Genomic DNA, 17,659 nt, shown 5'->3' on the forward strand with positions numbered 1-17,659 from the left:
GCATGTATTTATTGCTGTTATTATAATACTTTTATATTGCAGTCAGGTCCCAGGAGAGTGTGGGACTCTGGCAAAGAGAAGGAAAGCAAAGATAATTGGTTGTTCATGAAATAAGGCTTTTGATAACAAATAGAAGAGATTAGATTAGAAGCATGGGAAATTCTGAACTTACCATCTTTTCTGTGTTGATTTTTACAAGCTTTCTATTTTTCCAAATACCGTATTTATTATTTTTCTTAAAATATCATACTGGGGCCTAAGAATGGGAAAAGCATGTGGTCATATCACTGCTATGTTGTGTGTATAGATATAAATGTGTATTTACTCATAGATTATTAGGTATGTGTTTGCATGGTGACTTCTAGTTCACAAGTTTGGCACTTTTCCCCTTCTGCACAACAACAGAGAACTTGTTATCCAAAATACAGTTATTCTAGAGCACTCTGCAGATATTAATTTAATATATGGGCAGTTTAATATAAAATAAAATCTAGAAAATATTTTTCTGTAAAAGTATATCTAATGCTGAATAGCAGTGGTTTAACTTCTAATTGAAAATTCTCCTCTGCTTTTATTTGCCCTTTATTCAATTTGCCCTTTATTCAGGGTTAACTCAGATATAATTTCATATGTCTATAAAAGACACAAAGACCTTTGCCTTATAATCTGGCAAAAAAGTTTACTGACAGAAAACATTAACGTTATGCTTGTGAGCAGGACAAACTTATTTCAAATGAGACACTGATACACAAATTGAAGCCTGTCTGTAATTGAATAAGTCACATTCTGCAGATTTATTAATATTATTTAGCAAAGTCCCTGCTGGACTGCAAAGAGGAAAATTGTTGAACAGGATAAACAATTTTCCTTGACCAAAGATGTATCAGTTATTTCCATTAAAGAATATTGCTGGGTTTATGTTGTTTTACAATAGGGCAAAGGATTGAAGAGGAGACATAGATCTAATTTCCATTGTGCCTCAAGACTGTACAAGATAAAGTAAGAACCAGCTGATAAAAAAGATAAAATGGTGAAGTATTGAAGGAATAGAAGAGGATGGTAAACTAGAAAACTAATTTGATGTCAAATCAGTGAACTTCAAAGTTCAAACTATCTAGCCTGAAAAGAAAGGCAAAGTAAGGAAAACTAAGCAAATTAAACAAATTAAAATATATTAATGAAAACTTGGAGTACATGACTCAAGCACAGGACTCATAGTAGCATGAAGGACCACAGAATAGTACAAAATCATGAAAGGTGGCAACTTTTAAGTGGGCTGGTGAACCTGCACTGATGTTTTTGTGAACACTTCAAACTTATGTTTTCATCTTATATTAATATTTTTGTTTTAAATTAAAAGGTTTAACTTTTATTTCAAAAGTTAATTAAAAATATAATAAAGTTAATTGAATCTCACTGTGGTGCAAAGCAATTTTAATCCAAATTCTTGCACTCCAGCTACCTAATTCTTATGACAAATGAATCAGACTTGCCAACTGCAGAGCTCTTGAGGGAAGAGGCAGAGAGTCATCAAGTGAACTGGAAGCTCAGATAATGACACCAGAGAATGCTGTACTGATAGTAACACCACAGACCTTCACCCCCACCATGTGGCACTTGTATAAGCAGTCTCAAGTCAGTGCAATGACAACTAGAAACTACTCTGATGAGTACTCTGATGAGTGTCTCGTACATTACATTTACACAACATGGTGCAAGGAACTCCCCATGCACTTCACAACAAGTCCATCCCAGCACAACCCAGTGTAAGGGGAAGCACCTTCCTGATGGGGAAAAATGACAGAAAGATGATGACATGTCACAGTGCAGAGTTGGGCCTCACAAAATATTTTAATGATTTATAAACCTAATATTCTAGTGATTAACAAACTCAAATTTAAGCCTGTCAGAATCCACCTCTGTCTTCCACAGTCAAGCAAAATTACTAATTTTAAAGAGTGTGTCATCACAACTATGGTTTTCCAGACAACTAGCAACAAGACAAGAGGACAAAGACTTGAGCTGCTCCAGGGGAGGTTTAGGTTGGATATTAGGAAGCACTTCCTCATGGAGAGGGTGATTAGACATTGGAATGGACTTCCCAGGGAAGTGGTGGAGGCACTATCCCTGGATGTGTTCAAGGAAAGGCTGGATGTGGTACTTAGTGTCATGGTCTAGCCAATGTGGTGGTGCTGGTCACAGGCTGGACTTGATGATCTTAAAGGTTTTTTCCAGCCTTGGTGATTCTGTGATTCTGTTTCATGAAGATGAACCTTGGGCACACAGTAGATTTAGACAAAAAATGTGCATTTGAATGAAATGAAAATTTCAGAATGTGGGTGTTGAAGCCAAGTGACTTTGCCAGTTGGAGGATAGATGGTGTATGTTGAGTGTCAAAGGCAGCCCCCAGAAAACCACACTGCAGTCCACGCAACATATGGATGATGAGGATAACAAGAGCCCTGTAAGCCAGGAAAAATATTAATGTCTTTACTATTACAGTTCTGATGAATATGAGGGAATAGCAAATAAAGCAAAATTCCAAATACACACAAACATGCATGTCCAGACACACACATCTGCTGTGTAGTCGTGATCACGAGCAGTGTCACCACATGTAGGAACCTGTTTGTGACAGGCATGTAGCCTGGCAAGCTGCCCTGGATGTCCCACAGAGGCACGGCGCAGTAAGGCATGCCTGAACACTGGAAAAGTGCCACCAGGAACAACTGATGCTCCCAACTGTGTGGGCAGAAGCAGCATTATCCAGAAGGCTTGCCTGCTGACAGGTGATGGATCCACGGGTCCTTGAGCAGATCCAAATGCAGCTCTTGAGAGCTTGTCACTTTATGATTGGTGGATCACCAATACCAGATGAAAGAGGACGTTGGCTAGGTGATGTGATTCTCCAGGTAGGGTTAAATTGGGAGAGGTTAATGCTAGAAAAGCCTAACCAGCTTGAGCACAGCATCCAATCACTAGCAAGCAAAAGGAAGACTGATCTGCTCAGCATTTTATGCTTTCACTTTCCACTTGACATTTTATCAGTTTATTTTTTAAACCATTTCTGCCTTTCACTTACTGGGTTACATTAATGAGGTGCTAATTGTTTACTAGGATGTTGCACAGAGTCACTTTGAACCATCCAGTAACCACTGTGCCAAGGTGATGAGATGAAATAACTTTTGAGCAAAAGACAGAAAATAGCTGTGTTCTTGCTGGGGTATGCCCTTCCCATCAAAAGCAGGAGCCAGAAAACTGAGTTCACTAAATCTCAGTATGTGACAACGTGGACAAGGACCAGAACTTACTCACAGATTGCAAAAGAAATGTGTGATATAACATATCCACTTTCCCAACACCAAAAAGCAGAAAAACAAGTGCTGTGAAAAAGGGAGTAAAGAGTCAAAATTACCACCGTCTCCCTCTGCTACCATCCATTTCCACAAGACTAAACAAGGAAAGCAAGAACACTGGTAAAAACATGGAAAAGATCTGATTTACCTCTTCAGTGTCAATCTATTATTGTAAAGGACATTTTATTAAAAATCTCACAGATGCCCTTTAGAAAGGAAGCTGCCCATCAGCTGGCAACGTTCACTCACCGCTCCACTGAACAGTGCTCAGGGTTTTACCAAAACTGATGAACAGTGGCTGATTTTTTTATTTTTTTTTTCACTTCTCAGCTTCTTTCAAAATCTGACTTCCCAGCAGTCAGATGGAGATTTTTTAAATTCTTTTTAAAATAAATCAATGTTAAATCTGATTATACATCAACAGGTTTGGTACTATCATAATAATAGAAGGGAAGTGGGTGAGAGCTAAAAATGAAAGAGTTCAGGACAGAAACAGAAACCTGAGCAACTATGGGAAAGGACACCAGAAAATCAAGCTGTGAGTATAAACTCAGATGAATGATAAATTTAGTTTCAATGGCTGTTTCATGGTAAGTTTAAGTTACCTGGTTCTGAAGCTTATTTGAAATGACACAAGAAGAAATCTGTGAGAGGAAGAACTGAATCTCTGGTATAGAATTTGCCTCCTTCTCTAGAACAAAAGTTGGAGTTTTTCCCTACATTGGCTACAGTAAATAGCATTACTAAAAACACGGCAGCTTTTACTGGTAGTAAAGAAGGAAACCGAAAAGCAGTGTGTAAAATGTAATATACATGATGGGAAAATGATGACACAGATGAACTTTGTGAAAGAGCACACTCTCCTATTGATGTGAAAGCGTTTATGGGCTTCGCATTTTCGATTCACCTTTATCTTCTTTCTAGAGAAAAACACACGGAAACAGCATGGAAAAATGAGTGATGCTGTCAGAGTTTGCTTGTGAAACAGAACTGCTTGTCTTTCCAATGAATGGGTATCAGAACAGATTTCATTTTATCTCATTACATTCTTTCTCACACCCCCTCCCTAATTTGTATCTAGATTAAATTTCTCTATTTCTCTTAATTCCTCTTCATCCAAGGCTTCCTATCACTCAAAGGGGAATAAGAATCCTTACTTACCTTTGTAAACTGGTTGAAAAGCAGATGAAGAGTGCTAGGTAACATTATTACTCCTAAGTAACAGCAATATGCAGTGTATTTCTACTGAGCCAGATGAACATTCCAGATTTTTTATTAGATGTATATAAATATTCTGAGCAAATATTAATGTTTCAGAAATGTTAAATGAAATCTGCAGCAGTTTCCTGGTAATTAGGTGAGTTACAATGGATGTTCTGCTTTATCCAAAGTTTTATAAAGGGCTCTACTGAACATTTATTAATTAGGCAATGTGGATTTTTTTCCTTTTTTTTTTTTCCTTTTTTTCCCCCTTTTTTATATATATATATAATTAGAAAATTCTTGGGAAAGTGTGGCTTCTACAAAGATGAGACAAGTCAATTTATTAGCTTAGGGTGACAAACTTCGTAAACTCACTGTGTGCACTTCCTTTTACTTTACTGAAAACCAAACGTGTAACAGTCCCCTATTTAGATCACAAAAAGTACAAAAGTGACACAGAGAAAAGGAACAATAAGAAATGGGGAAATATTTACAAATCTTACTGTAAAATATTATTTGGACCTCTTTGTATCACAGCTTTCATACAACTATACTAACATGTAATAAAGATGGAAACAACTTCTGTTTTCAGGATGTCAGTTCAATAAAAATATATAGATTACCAGAATTTAGTGGTTTCATTTCTTGAAGCCCACTGAGAACTTTTCTCCACTAAGAACCTCAACAGAAATGCTCCTGTAAATAATAAAATCCTGTTGACTGAAAGTAAATAAACCCTACAGGTTTGCTTTCCTGTGACTAATCTACCTTGAAGATTTTTCACTGGTCATTTTCCTGCTAACCCCTACAATAATCTTCCCGTCCTTCCTGGTGTGGGGCTTTTTGGGTGTTTGGTTTTTTGTGTCTGTTTTTTTTTTGGGGGGGGTTAAAAATCATTATTATTAAATAGAGAAACATAACCAGGAAGTGATCTTGGAACTGATGATAATGTGATCTTTTTATCTTGGCTTCCAGCCATGTGGCATTAGAACCTTGATTTATGGTGCCTGAGTAATGTGTAAAAGAACCTCTGGGTAAGACATAAAGGAGCCCTGACCCGTCAGCAAACTATCTGGCTACTAGAGTAAAAATTGCTAAAAAAATTTTTTAGTGATTTCAGTTTCAGTTTCTCTTCAATACAGTGACTTGCAGGATTTCTGAAGTAAATGGGTGCAATCCATGATCTTTTGGTATGAACACTGTTGCAAAAAAGACTAGATAGGTACTGGCAGATCAAAATATATCGTCTTAGGTCAAGTTGTAATATACATTCAATAAACCTGATAGCCCGAGCTCAATAACAAAGTATCCATGGCTCCAGAGCCACTGAAAAATGTCATTGGTACTCTCGAGGGAATGAGGGACTCACCTGAATGTTACAGATTGATGCACTTTATCATCTAGATTTCTCCAGTATGTTGTTAGCAGTTTTGTACTGTATTTACAAAAATTGTACAGCATAGACACTGTGTGTGTGTCGTTACACAGGCACACAAGTGTGAACTAACAATATATGTATGTAACAGCTCCTACAATTGTAATATAATTTCTGTTTCTATACCGTATTTTCTAATACCATGTAAATAAAGCTTTTACTCTGGAATGTTTATATGACAAGGATTTTTCTTCTAAAAGCCTTCTAATTAACTTTTAGGCAAAATCTGTATTTACATGGAAATGACACGCTGAGGCAATGGGATCTTCTGCACAGTGCAACAACCTCAGTGGGCACTTTAGTGCCTATGAAAGACATCTCAGATGGACAGATCAAGGGGAATACAAACTAACAACATGTCCTCACAAAGATCCCACATTACAGAAACACAGGACTGGCATTACCCTGGCAAATGGCACAGGAATAAGAAATGGCTGGACCTCAATGCCCTAAGAAATAACTGATCCCACAAAAAAAAATAAGAAAAAACATAATCATAGAATCATAGGATGGTTTGGGTTAGAAAGGACCTTAAAGATCATCTGGTTCCAACCCCCCAGCATAGGCAGGGACACCGCCCACTATACCAGGCTGCTCAAGATCCCCTCAAGTCCAACCTGTCCCTTAACATCTGTGGAGCATCCACAGCTTCCCTGGGCAACCTGTGCCAGTGTCTCAGCACCCTCATTGTGAAGAATTTCTTCCTGATGTCTAACCCAGAAGTCCCCTCTTCCAGTTTAAAGCCACGACCCCTTGTCCTAGGCTGCAAATTAAGTACATTTTTTTTTTTTTTTTACCTTGCTTTCTGTTAGCTGTTGGTGATGGGAAAGCAAGCACTAGGTGTTCCAGCTTTACCACCGAGCAGTGTTTTTCTGTCATCATCAGCTGCACCTGAGTAAGCAGAGCTATTTTTAAATCACCAGCCATCCCGCCCCGCAAAGCCACGGCAGAACTGCAGAGTCATGCTCAGCACGGGAAATCGCTTCCCCTGGTCTGTAGCATCACACCAACGGGAAAGGCAACAGGCAGGGTCCTGCTAGTGTGCAAGAGCCTATGACTAAGTCTCAGTTTCAGACTCTCTCCTTACCCATACCAAAGTGTTCTCTGAAATTTTCCTACGGTTGCACTAACAAGGTTAAGCCCAGGTTCAGCCCGACTTCTTTCGGTTCACAAGAATCAGAACTGTCACGAGTGCAGCTGTGACAGCCACTTTCCTGCCTGACACATCAAGGACTGAACTGGGGACCTCCAGAACAAGAAACGTGACAGTCTTGAGCACTGAACCCTGGTAGCTCAAACAGCCGTGTTACCACTTCTGCTTCTTCTTGATTGACACACAGACTTAAATACTGTGCTTTGCTACCCAAATGCAACTAAAAACAGAGTTCAGAACAAAACAAACTGAAAGAAATCAAACACCACGTGCTACAGCTGTATCATACCTCATTTTCCCAGTAAGCATCTAGGAAGAGATGCACCTGGTTCATTAAATAGCCATTAAATAGCCTGAGTGTCATGTAAATCAGCATGAAACAAGAAGAGATACTCAAACATTAATGTGACTCACAGGTCTATATGAAAGTTGAGCGCACCCCAGCAGAGCTGCTCTTTAGGGAGGTGTGCTAAGGGAGTCTGGCATTACTGATGGAAGGACATGCACACAGCAGGACGTCCCTGCACATATTCTGACCTCCTGACATAAGTCTTTTGATGTTTGACATCAGCTTTTGGAATTTTAAATGGCAATGCTAGAAGAGCGACAGTGATAAATGTTGCCCATCCTCTCAAGATATACAGGCTAGTAATTTTCAAGCTTATAGCAAATTTACAACTTTCTCTTTTCCCAAATACAGTGCAACACCCCGGTTTGAAACAAAAAGCAACAGCAGGCATGTGGTCAGTAAAATAAACCAAGCTTTTCCTGGGGAAAATAAAATTGCCATAAGGTAATTTCTCCTAATCTGTGCTGTAAGAACAGCTCAGATACTATGAGAAGCAAGGTCCTTACAAAGAGTTGTGGATTTATTCCATTATGAAGTTGGTTTGCTCCTTCACCATCTCCCAATTATCCAGTCAATTTCTGTGTTAGCATGGTCCTGGGCATCATTTGGGGATAAAATAACTACAACTTTACAAGCACAGTTTAGGGGACGTTAAGACTTCAGCTTGATGGTCAGACAATATGCAGTGTTGCCCAGGGAGGTTGTGGATGTCCCCTCCTCGGAAGTCTTCAAGGGCAGGTTGGATGGGGCTTTGAGCAATCTGGTGGGAGATGTCCCTGCCCATGCAGGCGGACTGGAAGTAGATGATACTTAAGGTCTCTTCCAACCCAAACCATTTCATGATTCTATGCATGTGACTCTGCCAACACTTTTCCTCTTCCAGTAGTCTCAGTAGCAGTCTCCTATGAAGGAGGACTGTGGTGAAAGAGGAGTGGTATGTTCAAATCCATGTGCCAGGGCATGTGCTCCATGCCTAAGGCTATAAGCACACAAATCTGGAGGATACAAAGAAGTGCTTTCATTATTTTGGATACCTGAACCAAACAAACAATACCCCACCCTCTTGACCTCAGGGCTGTAGGACAAGCTCTGAAATCCGGGATCTTAATATGGTCCTGTTCTTAACCTGTGCAGAGACTTCCCAACATCAGGGAGCTGTAAAGGTCTCTGGCTCATTCACCCCAGCCCACTCACAGGAGGTGGCTGCTAACTCAGTGCTGTTGGAGTCAGGGAGCAGCAAGAGCAGGGGGGTGCACGAGGGAAGACAACTTGGGAACCATGGGGGACAGCAAGGTGTGCAGGGGTAGGGTCCTTGCCCCTGGGAGCCATGGCAGGATCCAGGGTCAGCCAACAGCCAGGTGTTGACCGGATGAGTTCCTGGTGAGGCAAGCCAGGGTCAGCAGGGCCGGGTCAGGATCAGCAAGGTCCCCAGCTGGTGTACCAGGTGTCCCAACGGTGCTGCTCAGCCAGGGACCAAGGCTGTTGGCCTGAGCTTAAAAAGGCTGCAGAGATGTTGGTCCACCCATTGCTCCAGCAGCAGGTTACACATGCGATACTGACTGAAATCGATACAGTTAAAAAGTCCATGCATGAAAACTAGGGATATGAACCAAGGACTGGCTGTGCACACGTAGTTTTAAGGCTATGCCAGATCTGTGCGATCCATCCAACACCTGGATACTGCATCACATGGCCTGGGAAGGAGGGCAATCTGCCAGCTCCATTTCAGAGATGAAAGATGTTTGAGGGGGCCTTTTCTTAACACCTTTTGCTAGAACCCCCACCATTACAAGCTTCCACAGTGTTGCTGGCTGGTTTTCTTTGCTTCAGCAAAGGAGGGAAAATGTGGAAAAACAACCTTTTTGAAAGGTATGCTCCATATCAGTGGCAGGATGGCTTCTGCATATCAGCCAAGAACATCACACTTTGGATCACCACCAGCCAAGAGCACATACTTGCATCAAACACAACTGGTACAGGCATTTCCCAGTTTGCTTCCATACCCGTTGCTACACGCACACGTCTTCCCACCTTATCTTCTACAAGAATCAAGTAACACTGTATTACTATCAAATCAGTGATGCACATGCTGGGAAAACGAAGCAAATCTTTCATACAGATTTGAAATCAAGAACCATGAGTGGCAGAAATTTATTCAAATTACTCAGCATGGTCCTTCTGAAGTAACAGCAATAATAGACTTTTGCCACTCTCCATCATACTGAGAGAGGTATTGCTTCCCCATCCTGCCACTTCACCACATCTCATGGTTTTCAGTTAAATCTTTCCAGTCAAATGGGGCATATTCACTGTAAGGCTGACACTCTCAGAGAACTGTGGACATTATCCACTTCCACACACGGGAAAGCCTCTATACACAAGGATAGGAGCAGAGGGCCCTTTTCCATGATCTGTCCTCATGGATCCCAAAGACACCAGGTTCCTTTGTAAGACCAAGGCCATAGCAAGACAGATACGGATCAAATGAGCATCAGGCTGACTCCTCCATCAGTGGTCATAGCACTTGTGCACTAGTGAGGAACAGCTCATGAAATTCCAGGCAGTCCCAGCAGTACCCCAGGACAAGACGAGCTCCATACATGAAACTGCACAAGCAGGCACAGCACTTCACTGCTCCGTGCAAAAACATCTCTTCTTTCCGGTGAGGCACCTGAAGGAGCACAGACTCTCAAACCCAACCCTATGTAAAGCAAAGTCCTTTTGTCACAGTGCTTCTCATACAATGCACATGAAGACCAGCTTCTCAGTTCTGTTTGCCTCTGCCCAAGCATATAAATCCCTCTTCTGCAATCCAAGCTATAGGCTGCTGCAGGAATAAATACATTGAGATCACCCTGGGGACAGCAGTACTTTGATTGTCACGTGCTCTATCAGAAGAGCTACAGAAAAGCCATTGATGTGACAGGTATCATGGTTCCCTTGTGGCAAAAACATCCTGCAGCTGTTATGGAGATATGCTGGTAAATTTTCAAGGTGTTGCTCTGGCAGAGACTGGTTCCATTTGGCTTATATTTCTCTGCAGCAAATGTACTTCTGAGAATTTTGTTGAGGTTGGAGACATTATTAATATAGATGGGAAAGGGACAGGCTGGAAAATGCCTTTCAAATCTAATCTTCTAGTATGGATCGACATTAATCCATGTGTGAACCCAGGAAATAAACTAAATTTCCTTCCTGACTATTCTAAAGACCATTTTTTCTATTAACAGTAGTCATAAAGAAATTCTAATCCTAATAAAGGGGTGGAGTGAGTGGCTGAGTGGGGGGCTTACCTGCCAGCTGGGGTCAACCTACCACTCTTCAAGTACCTCTGAAAAATCAGTAAAGCCCAAAGCACAGTCTTCTCCTCAGCTGCTAATCAATCTCTTGGCTACTCTCATTATCACACAAGTGAACTTCACTTCCTTTAAGTTTACAAGAAACCTGTAATTTTGTCTACAGGAAAGAACTTTGAACCAAGAGTTGGATTAATTACCCAGCAAATTCATAGCTTCTCTTTTATTCTGAGACACTCCCTGGAGAGCTCACAGGAAACAAGATAGAGGGGAGGTTATGTTTCATTCTTTAAAGCTGTTAGGTCAGCTAATGGCCATCACCATTGTTTAAGAAATCAGATAAAAAAATAAAACTTCTACAAGAAGTTGTTTTATCTGCAAGTCACAGTAGTGATGGTGCAAATGTGATTAAACTACAGATATAAAATAAGCAAAGTTTGTAGGGAGAGACAGACCAACTAATGGGAGGAAGCAGAGATGGTCTCAAAAAGTCTTTGGGTTTTTTTCCAGCTACATCAGAGGATCTAATAAAAACACTCTCTCCCTCCAAGCCATACCCCTCTTGTAACAGCATCTTTAAGTTTGGTAAAACAGCATAATTTCAGTAAATATGAGATCATGACAATATTTCAACCAGTCCCCAGAGATACAAGCATATTTCCTAAGTCAGTTACATGGAAATCATGACTTTGCTGGAAAGTACTTTTAGTTCAGATCCCGTGTTTCTGAAACTAGACCGTTAAGAGGTGTCTATGTATCTCCACACACTTGAAAGGGAAGGTCACAAGTACACTAAATATAATTTACTTAAGACTAGCTCCCAAATAAGTCAATATATAGAGTATTCCAGTCTAGAGATCATTTATTGTTTTCTTTATGCAAGACCTAACACAATTAACTTTCCCCCAGCTGTCTTCTAAGCATGTAAATGTATCAATAAAAAAGTCATAATGGCATTATTATTAGTGCAAGGTTCAAATGGCAAAGCAAATAGAGAAGTAAAAAGACTTCCTCAAAGACAAGCAGTAAACTCAAGGGAGAAAAGACACTAGAAATCGGTGTCAATCAAGTCTTAAATTATATTCTCAAACTCAGTCCATTAGATGGTGGTCTCTCTATTTGTTCAGTTAAATATAGTAGTAGGTCTACTGAAAACCATACATGTAGGATTCCTTCTGGTCCTTCCTCTACAGCTTAGAGCAAAAAGATTGTATCATAATTTTGCCAAACAAACAGCCATCTGCCCTAAACCCAGCAACAACCATAACATACTCCATAGATATAATTAATAGAGAAAGAATTTCCTTTAGAGCCAAAAAGAGTTATTCCTGTTAAAATAGGCATATTTCACTGTACCAGAAGTGCAAATACCACTTGGAGACAAATATCACTTTGGCATAAATTTATGGCAAACTTAGTCATAAAAAAATAGCTGCAGTGGCTTTTTTCAGGAGTTACCACTTTCAAGAAATACGTTCTTTTTTCTTCTGGTTTCCTGATTTAATCTTCTATAATCCACATGTATCTGCATGTCCTTATCAGACTCATTCATTGCGCTAAGGCTGAACAGAAAATGGTTCATAGACTCCTCGGAAATACTACTTTTTCATGTTTCATGAATTCTGCTTGAGAGCAGAAAGCATCAAAATGCTTCAAGACAATTACTCTATGATGAAGAATATGCTTGCTCTTTCTTTTTACAAAATATATTCCAAAAAGAACTGAAGTTTTCAGCAGCTGGTATCTAGATGGCTTTATGTCTTCACTTCAGGCTACAAAAGACTACCTTAATGACTGGAATTAAAATATCTGCTGAAAGCTGCTTTTTGCTGTCCTGCCAGGACAACTGATGGATATTCTGCTTCACAGGTGGAGCTCCTGAGGCATGTTGTCATGTTGTTTATTGCCTCTAATCAGAATTTTGGTAAAAGTTGTTATTTTTGTGGAAATGACACGGTGTGTGGGAGGTGAGTGAATGGTGTGTCAAAGACACTTCTACTTTCGTGTTTAATTTAATTAATTCCTGCCAACTCTTCCTCTTAAAAACCAACAAACTACTTCAGAAAAATATCTAGTTCTGAGGACATACTAAAAAGCCTCAAATATTTCCTTTTTTTTTTCTGATTTATTTATAAAATTTCTACTCAACTACAATTTTTTCGAGGTTCCCGAAAGTCTTAAGAAATTCCTTTCCCAAAAAACCTTTAAAAACAACTATTTAAAATTAAACATTTAAATAAACCATTTCTCTAATTAAACTCTAGAGGTCTGTTTGCTCTCTAGGTCAGAAAAGCTTTAAAGACCAGAAATGTGTACACTGATTATTGTCTAATCAGAATGAGTGGTGTGGATCATAGACATCTTGAAGCCTCCATGAGGAAGCTTCATTACACAACATTAATGTATAAAACAAATCCACAATTAGGTTTTCACCTGCACCTTTTGTTTCCAGTCTTGCAATTGTGTGGCATTTAGTCATACTTAATATTTTTTCTCCCCCAATTTAGCTTTAAAATTGCCTGGCCTTTGAGAAAACATGAATAACAGAAAACTGAAAACTCAAGAGCACTCTACATTAATCAAAGCAGAAAATTCAACCAGTGTGTATGGAACACGAAAGAACGTGTAATGTGGATCATCAGCTAAGAATGTCAGAGTAGGGGACTCTTTCCTGCAACCCAAAAAAGTTTGTCTGGAATATTTCAAAGCATCAGTTTTTAGGAAAAGAATGTCCTATGACAAACACAAGCCAGTGTATTCTGCACTGCCCACCAGGAATAAAGAGACACGGGCAACCCCTTAAGTTTTAGAAAACACAGGCTCAAAGAAGTAACTTACTTCTAAGTAGGAGCAGGAGCTGTAGAGGTCTAAACCTGTGAGCATGAAAATTGTGTCCAGTTGTTGATAACTTGTTTTCAACAGAGCGTTTCACATTCCTGTAAATAAAATTACAGGTCAAAATCAGTTGTCCATCGATAAGAGTTTCCTAAAGCACCAAACATAATGCTTGAACTTCTCAGATCAAAAGAGAGCATCAGCAGCAGAAATAAATTTGGGTTTGCTAGGATAGACCCAGTGCTGTACCAAGGGCAAGCTAAAGAGGAACTGCAAAAGGTAAAAATATCCAGAAGAAACTCAAGCAAGGACTGCAATAGCTACACAGAGGGGCAGGGGAATATCCCACACAGGACCAGCAAGCCTGCACAGAAAGGTGAATTGCAGCAAAGATCTACAGCAGTGAAGAGTAACAGAATCACAGAAGAAGGCATAACAGACCTGAACTGATCAAAAGATTTGAGAAACAGACATGCAAGTATATATCCTGCCTATCTACCAACACCTATAAAGATGAGACTGAATCATCTTAGTCCAAATAAATGTGAAAGAAATACTTCTTAGGGCAAAGCAAGAGGACTGCTCTAGATCTGACCAGCGTAATGGCTCTTTATTCTGGTTATTTCAGCCTTGCTGTGATTTAGAACAAAGGTCCTGGGACTCTGTCATAAGCATCTCTTTTGATTTTGACATCCTCCAAAGTTCAAACCACGCAAAAAAGCATGTGGGAAAAAAGCTTCCATTAAAAATAAATAAAAACCATTCTATTTCTCCTAACTTCATTTTTTTTTTTTTTCATGTGTAAACAGAAAGCAAGACTGAAAGAGGAATGTTGTGATCAACATGAGAGTGTCAATGCAGAGAGATACGCATTGGTCGCAGTGATGAGTTCACCCAGTTTTGGGAATCCTGAATGCCCTCAAGCTAACCTCTCCGTGAGTTTGCCATTCCACCCATAAAATATGTAGAAGATGAACTTATCAGAACGCCCAGTGCATTACTGCATCTAATGGATGTTAACCCCTTCCCGTGGAAGAAGCATAATCATGGCCGAGTTTATTGTTAATCTATGAGCCACAGAAGCATAAACATTCTGTCTCCTCAGCATGAAAATCAGATTCTCAGACACACAGAAATCAAAGGTCGGCATCTTTTGTGGCAGTGCCACAAAAAGATAATCAGGTAATTTCACTGGGGAAAATAAATGGCTACTGGCTTTTATTCCCTTTTGCCCAGCACCGCCAACAGCAAAGAAAGTATGAACAGCTCTTAATTTTTTCACCGTACATCAGCAAGAGGATCACTCACTAATTTCTAATCAATTCTGTTTAGATAAATCAGCTCAAGGAAGAACATTTTGTAAGTGCCATTATGTCATGACTTACCCTCCAGGACAATTAATGGTGATTTACGACAATGGGGAAAAATACAGCTTGGTTGGCTGAACAACATCTGGAGTTACCAAATGAAAAATAGAGTTTAATGCAAATTCAGCATATGCCACTATTTGGAAAATAACAGAACCCCCCAAATATGTTTTATAGTCTTGTCCATACAGAATTGCACTTGTAAATATAGAGACTAATTCTTAAATTTTCTGTACTAATGTTAAAGAGGTATTAGCTACCACGTTCAGAGGAATTATTCTTACTAATTCTACAAACAACTCATGCTCTAAAACAATTTTTAAAAAATATATCTATGTCTATGCACACTTAATCTAACTGTGCTGTTTACTTCTACTTCTTCCTGGTTTACTAAGATCTGCTTCATCTGCTTTTTTTTTTTTTCTAGGTAGTATCTCATCACCTTTGTTCATATACTGTATGACTCTTCTCACACATTGTAACACTTGGCTGTGATGTGCATAGAGTTGCTTTTCAAAAATAACTTTAAGAGTTAACAAAATACAATTTGATATTTTTTTTCATCTGGTTTTAGCATCCTGTTACATCCTATACTGAGAAAGAGTTAAAGTGAGCTTCACCTTATACTTCAAGTTGAGACCAGTAAGGTACAGAAGTTTTTTCCTTATACAAAGTAGTTTAGAGCACACGTGTTGTTTGTGCAATTATTTGCTGACCAGAATTACTGTACTTACTAGGCCTTAACTTGGTTGTCTAAAACTGAAAAAGGACAAACGTGTCACTCTGGAAACCAGCTGCTTTCTCAGCAAACCCGACCAGCAGCTCAGGAGAGGCAATCCAGGAAAAGCCAGGTACACTAACAGTTAAACACGTATTAATGTGTGACTCACTCTTTGGCACCAGCTTCTCTTACTGAATTCCCAGGAATTCCTCTGTATTTCTGAACTGACAAAAGTAATGTAAGGGCATTCCCAAGAACATATGGGATCAGTTTCTTACTCAGGACTTACGCAGGTCGAATTTCCCTTAAGTCACTGGTGTTTTCCTTGGGGGGGGGGTTGGGGGAGAGGGGGTGCTGGCTTTACCCCAAGCAAATTTTCCGTAATCAGATACAATGCTTGATTTAAATATACTGATATGATACTGCAAATGTAACTGTACTATAAATTATTCTGTTTGATAGCTAACTAAATTCCCTGATGTTTGGTCTAAGGACGTCACTGCCCCATCTGCAAACACTTGGGATTTCTGCACCATCTGAAGACACTGGCAGAAAACCAAACACATTTCTCCATTACTAGGGCTCCACCAGACGTTTCTACAACGTATTTTGACAGCCAGCAAGAGCAATCTTGCTCCAAATTCTTCACTTAGCTCTGACTGTAGCGCGATGCTGAAAAAATGAAGTCAGGTAGCTTTTTTCACTTTTCTTACTAAGGTGTATGAAAACTGTAAAGCACAGGCATTTTGTAACAGGAACTTCACCTTCTTCAGAGAAAAAAACCCAGTATCTTAGGGTTGTAGGATGTATCATCTATACAGGTAAAAACCAAAACAAATTGTATTTCTTCAACACAGATTTTTCACTGTCCTTAATCATGGGGTATTTGAACTATTTATAAGATGAAATAGCAAACATACCACAGACCAGTACCTTAGGAAAGTTTTACCCTTTTTTTGGTCACACAGGACCTTCTACACACATAAAATTCAGTTATATTTTTAGAAATTGCTAAGCTAACAGGCCATTTTGAATGTATTACTCTTAATCTTTTGGATAACCCTTTCTAGCATAATTGAGATGACAAAATAATGACCTTCAGCTTGAAAAAGCTGAACTGACTCATAAGATAATTCATGTTGGAAGGGACCTCAGGAAGTCTCTAGCTTCATCTCCTGCTCCAAGAACTTCCAATATTTGATTACCCTTAAGGGAACCAGTTTTCCTTGTATGTAATTGCAACCTCTGATGTTTCAACTTACACCCTTTGTCTTCAGGAAAGGCTGAAACATCTTGCATTCCACACGCACCAGTACCACAAGGCCTCTGATCCATCTTTAGTGGAAGTGTCTCCACTTCGAAGTCCACTACGATTCCTGCAAATGCTTCATTTCCCTGCCTTTTCACCCAGACACCTACAAGGGGCTGAAGCGCAACCCCAGGCCAGGCGGACTGCGGGCTGCCCTTCCTGCCCCCCGGCACTGGGCACAACACGGCGCTCGCTGCTCCAGGAACCGCCTCCGGGCGCGCACACGCCCCTAACTGCTGATGACACCAGTTCTGATGCCCGAAAGGCTTTGCTCGCCTCAAGGTCTCTCCTAAGCGAGCGACCCGCAGCTCCGCCTGGGCCCAAACCCTCCCCGCGCCAGCGCTGGGGCCCGCAGGCCCCGCGGAGCGCCCTTCCCGCCTGCCCCGGCGCATGCGCGGCCGGGCCGGGGGCTGCGGGGCCCGGGACACGCGGGAAGCCCCTTCCAGCGGCGGGGAAATCCCGCAGCGGGGCTGCCGCAGGGCTCCGCCGGCCCCTCCCGGCCCCGCGTCGCTCCCGCTTTCACCACCAAGCCCCCTCCGGCTCTCCCGACCGGCCGGCTCTCCCCCCCCCGCAGCGGCCCCTCGCCCGCCCGGGACCCCCCTCCCCGCCCCTCCTGCAGCCGCCACCCGCTCCTT

The 17,659-nt window shown here is 40.7% G+C and overlaps 1 protein-coding gene across 3 annotated transcripts in view; it reads right to left on the reverse strand.

Annotated features, from left to right (window-relative positions):
* Window positions 1–17,338, reverse strand: part of SH3BP2 (SH3 domain binding protein 2) — a 90,081-nt gene extending 72,743 nt beyond the window's left edge. Inside the window, exons 1-3 of one of the 3 annotated variants that reach the window (XM_051617598.1) lie at window positions 16,978–17,338; window positions 15,013–15,079; window positions 13,631–13,728 (exon numbers count right to left, since the gene is read on the reverse strand). Coding sequence is in view for 1 of the 3 variants with exons in the window: in XM_051617596.1 (XP_051473556.1) it covers window positions 16,978–17,050 (73 nt within the window). In the remaining 2 variants the exon portion in view is untranslated. Of the gene's footprint in view, window positions 1–13,630; window positions 13,729–15,012; window positions 15,952–16,977 lie in introns of those variants that run through there. The other 2 variants (XM_051617600.1, XM_051617596.1) reach the window with 2 other exon arrangements.
* Window positions 17,339–17,659: the final 321 nt, after the last annotated feature.

This window comes from Apus apus, chromosome 4, assembly GCF_020740795.1.
Source record: "Apus apus isolate bApuApu2 chromosome 4, bApuApu2.pri.cur, whole genome shotgun sequence".
Taxonomy (NCBI): domain Eukaryota; kingdom Metazoa; phylum Chordata; class Aves; order Apodiformes; family Apodidae; genus Apus; species Apus apus.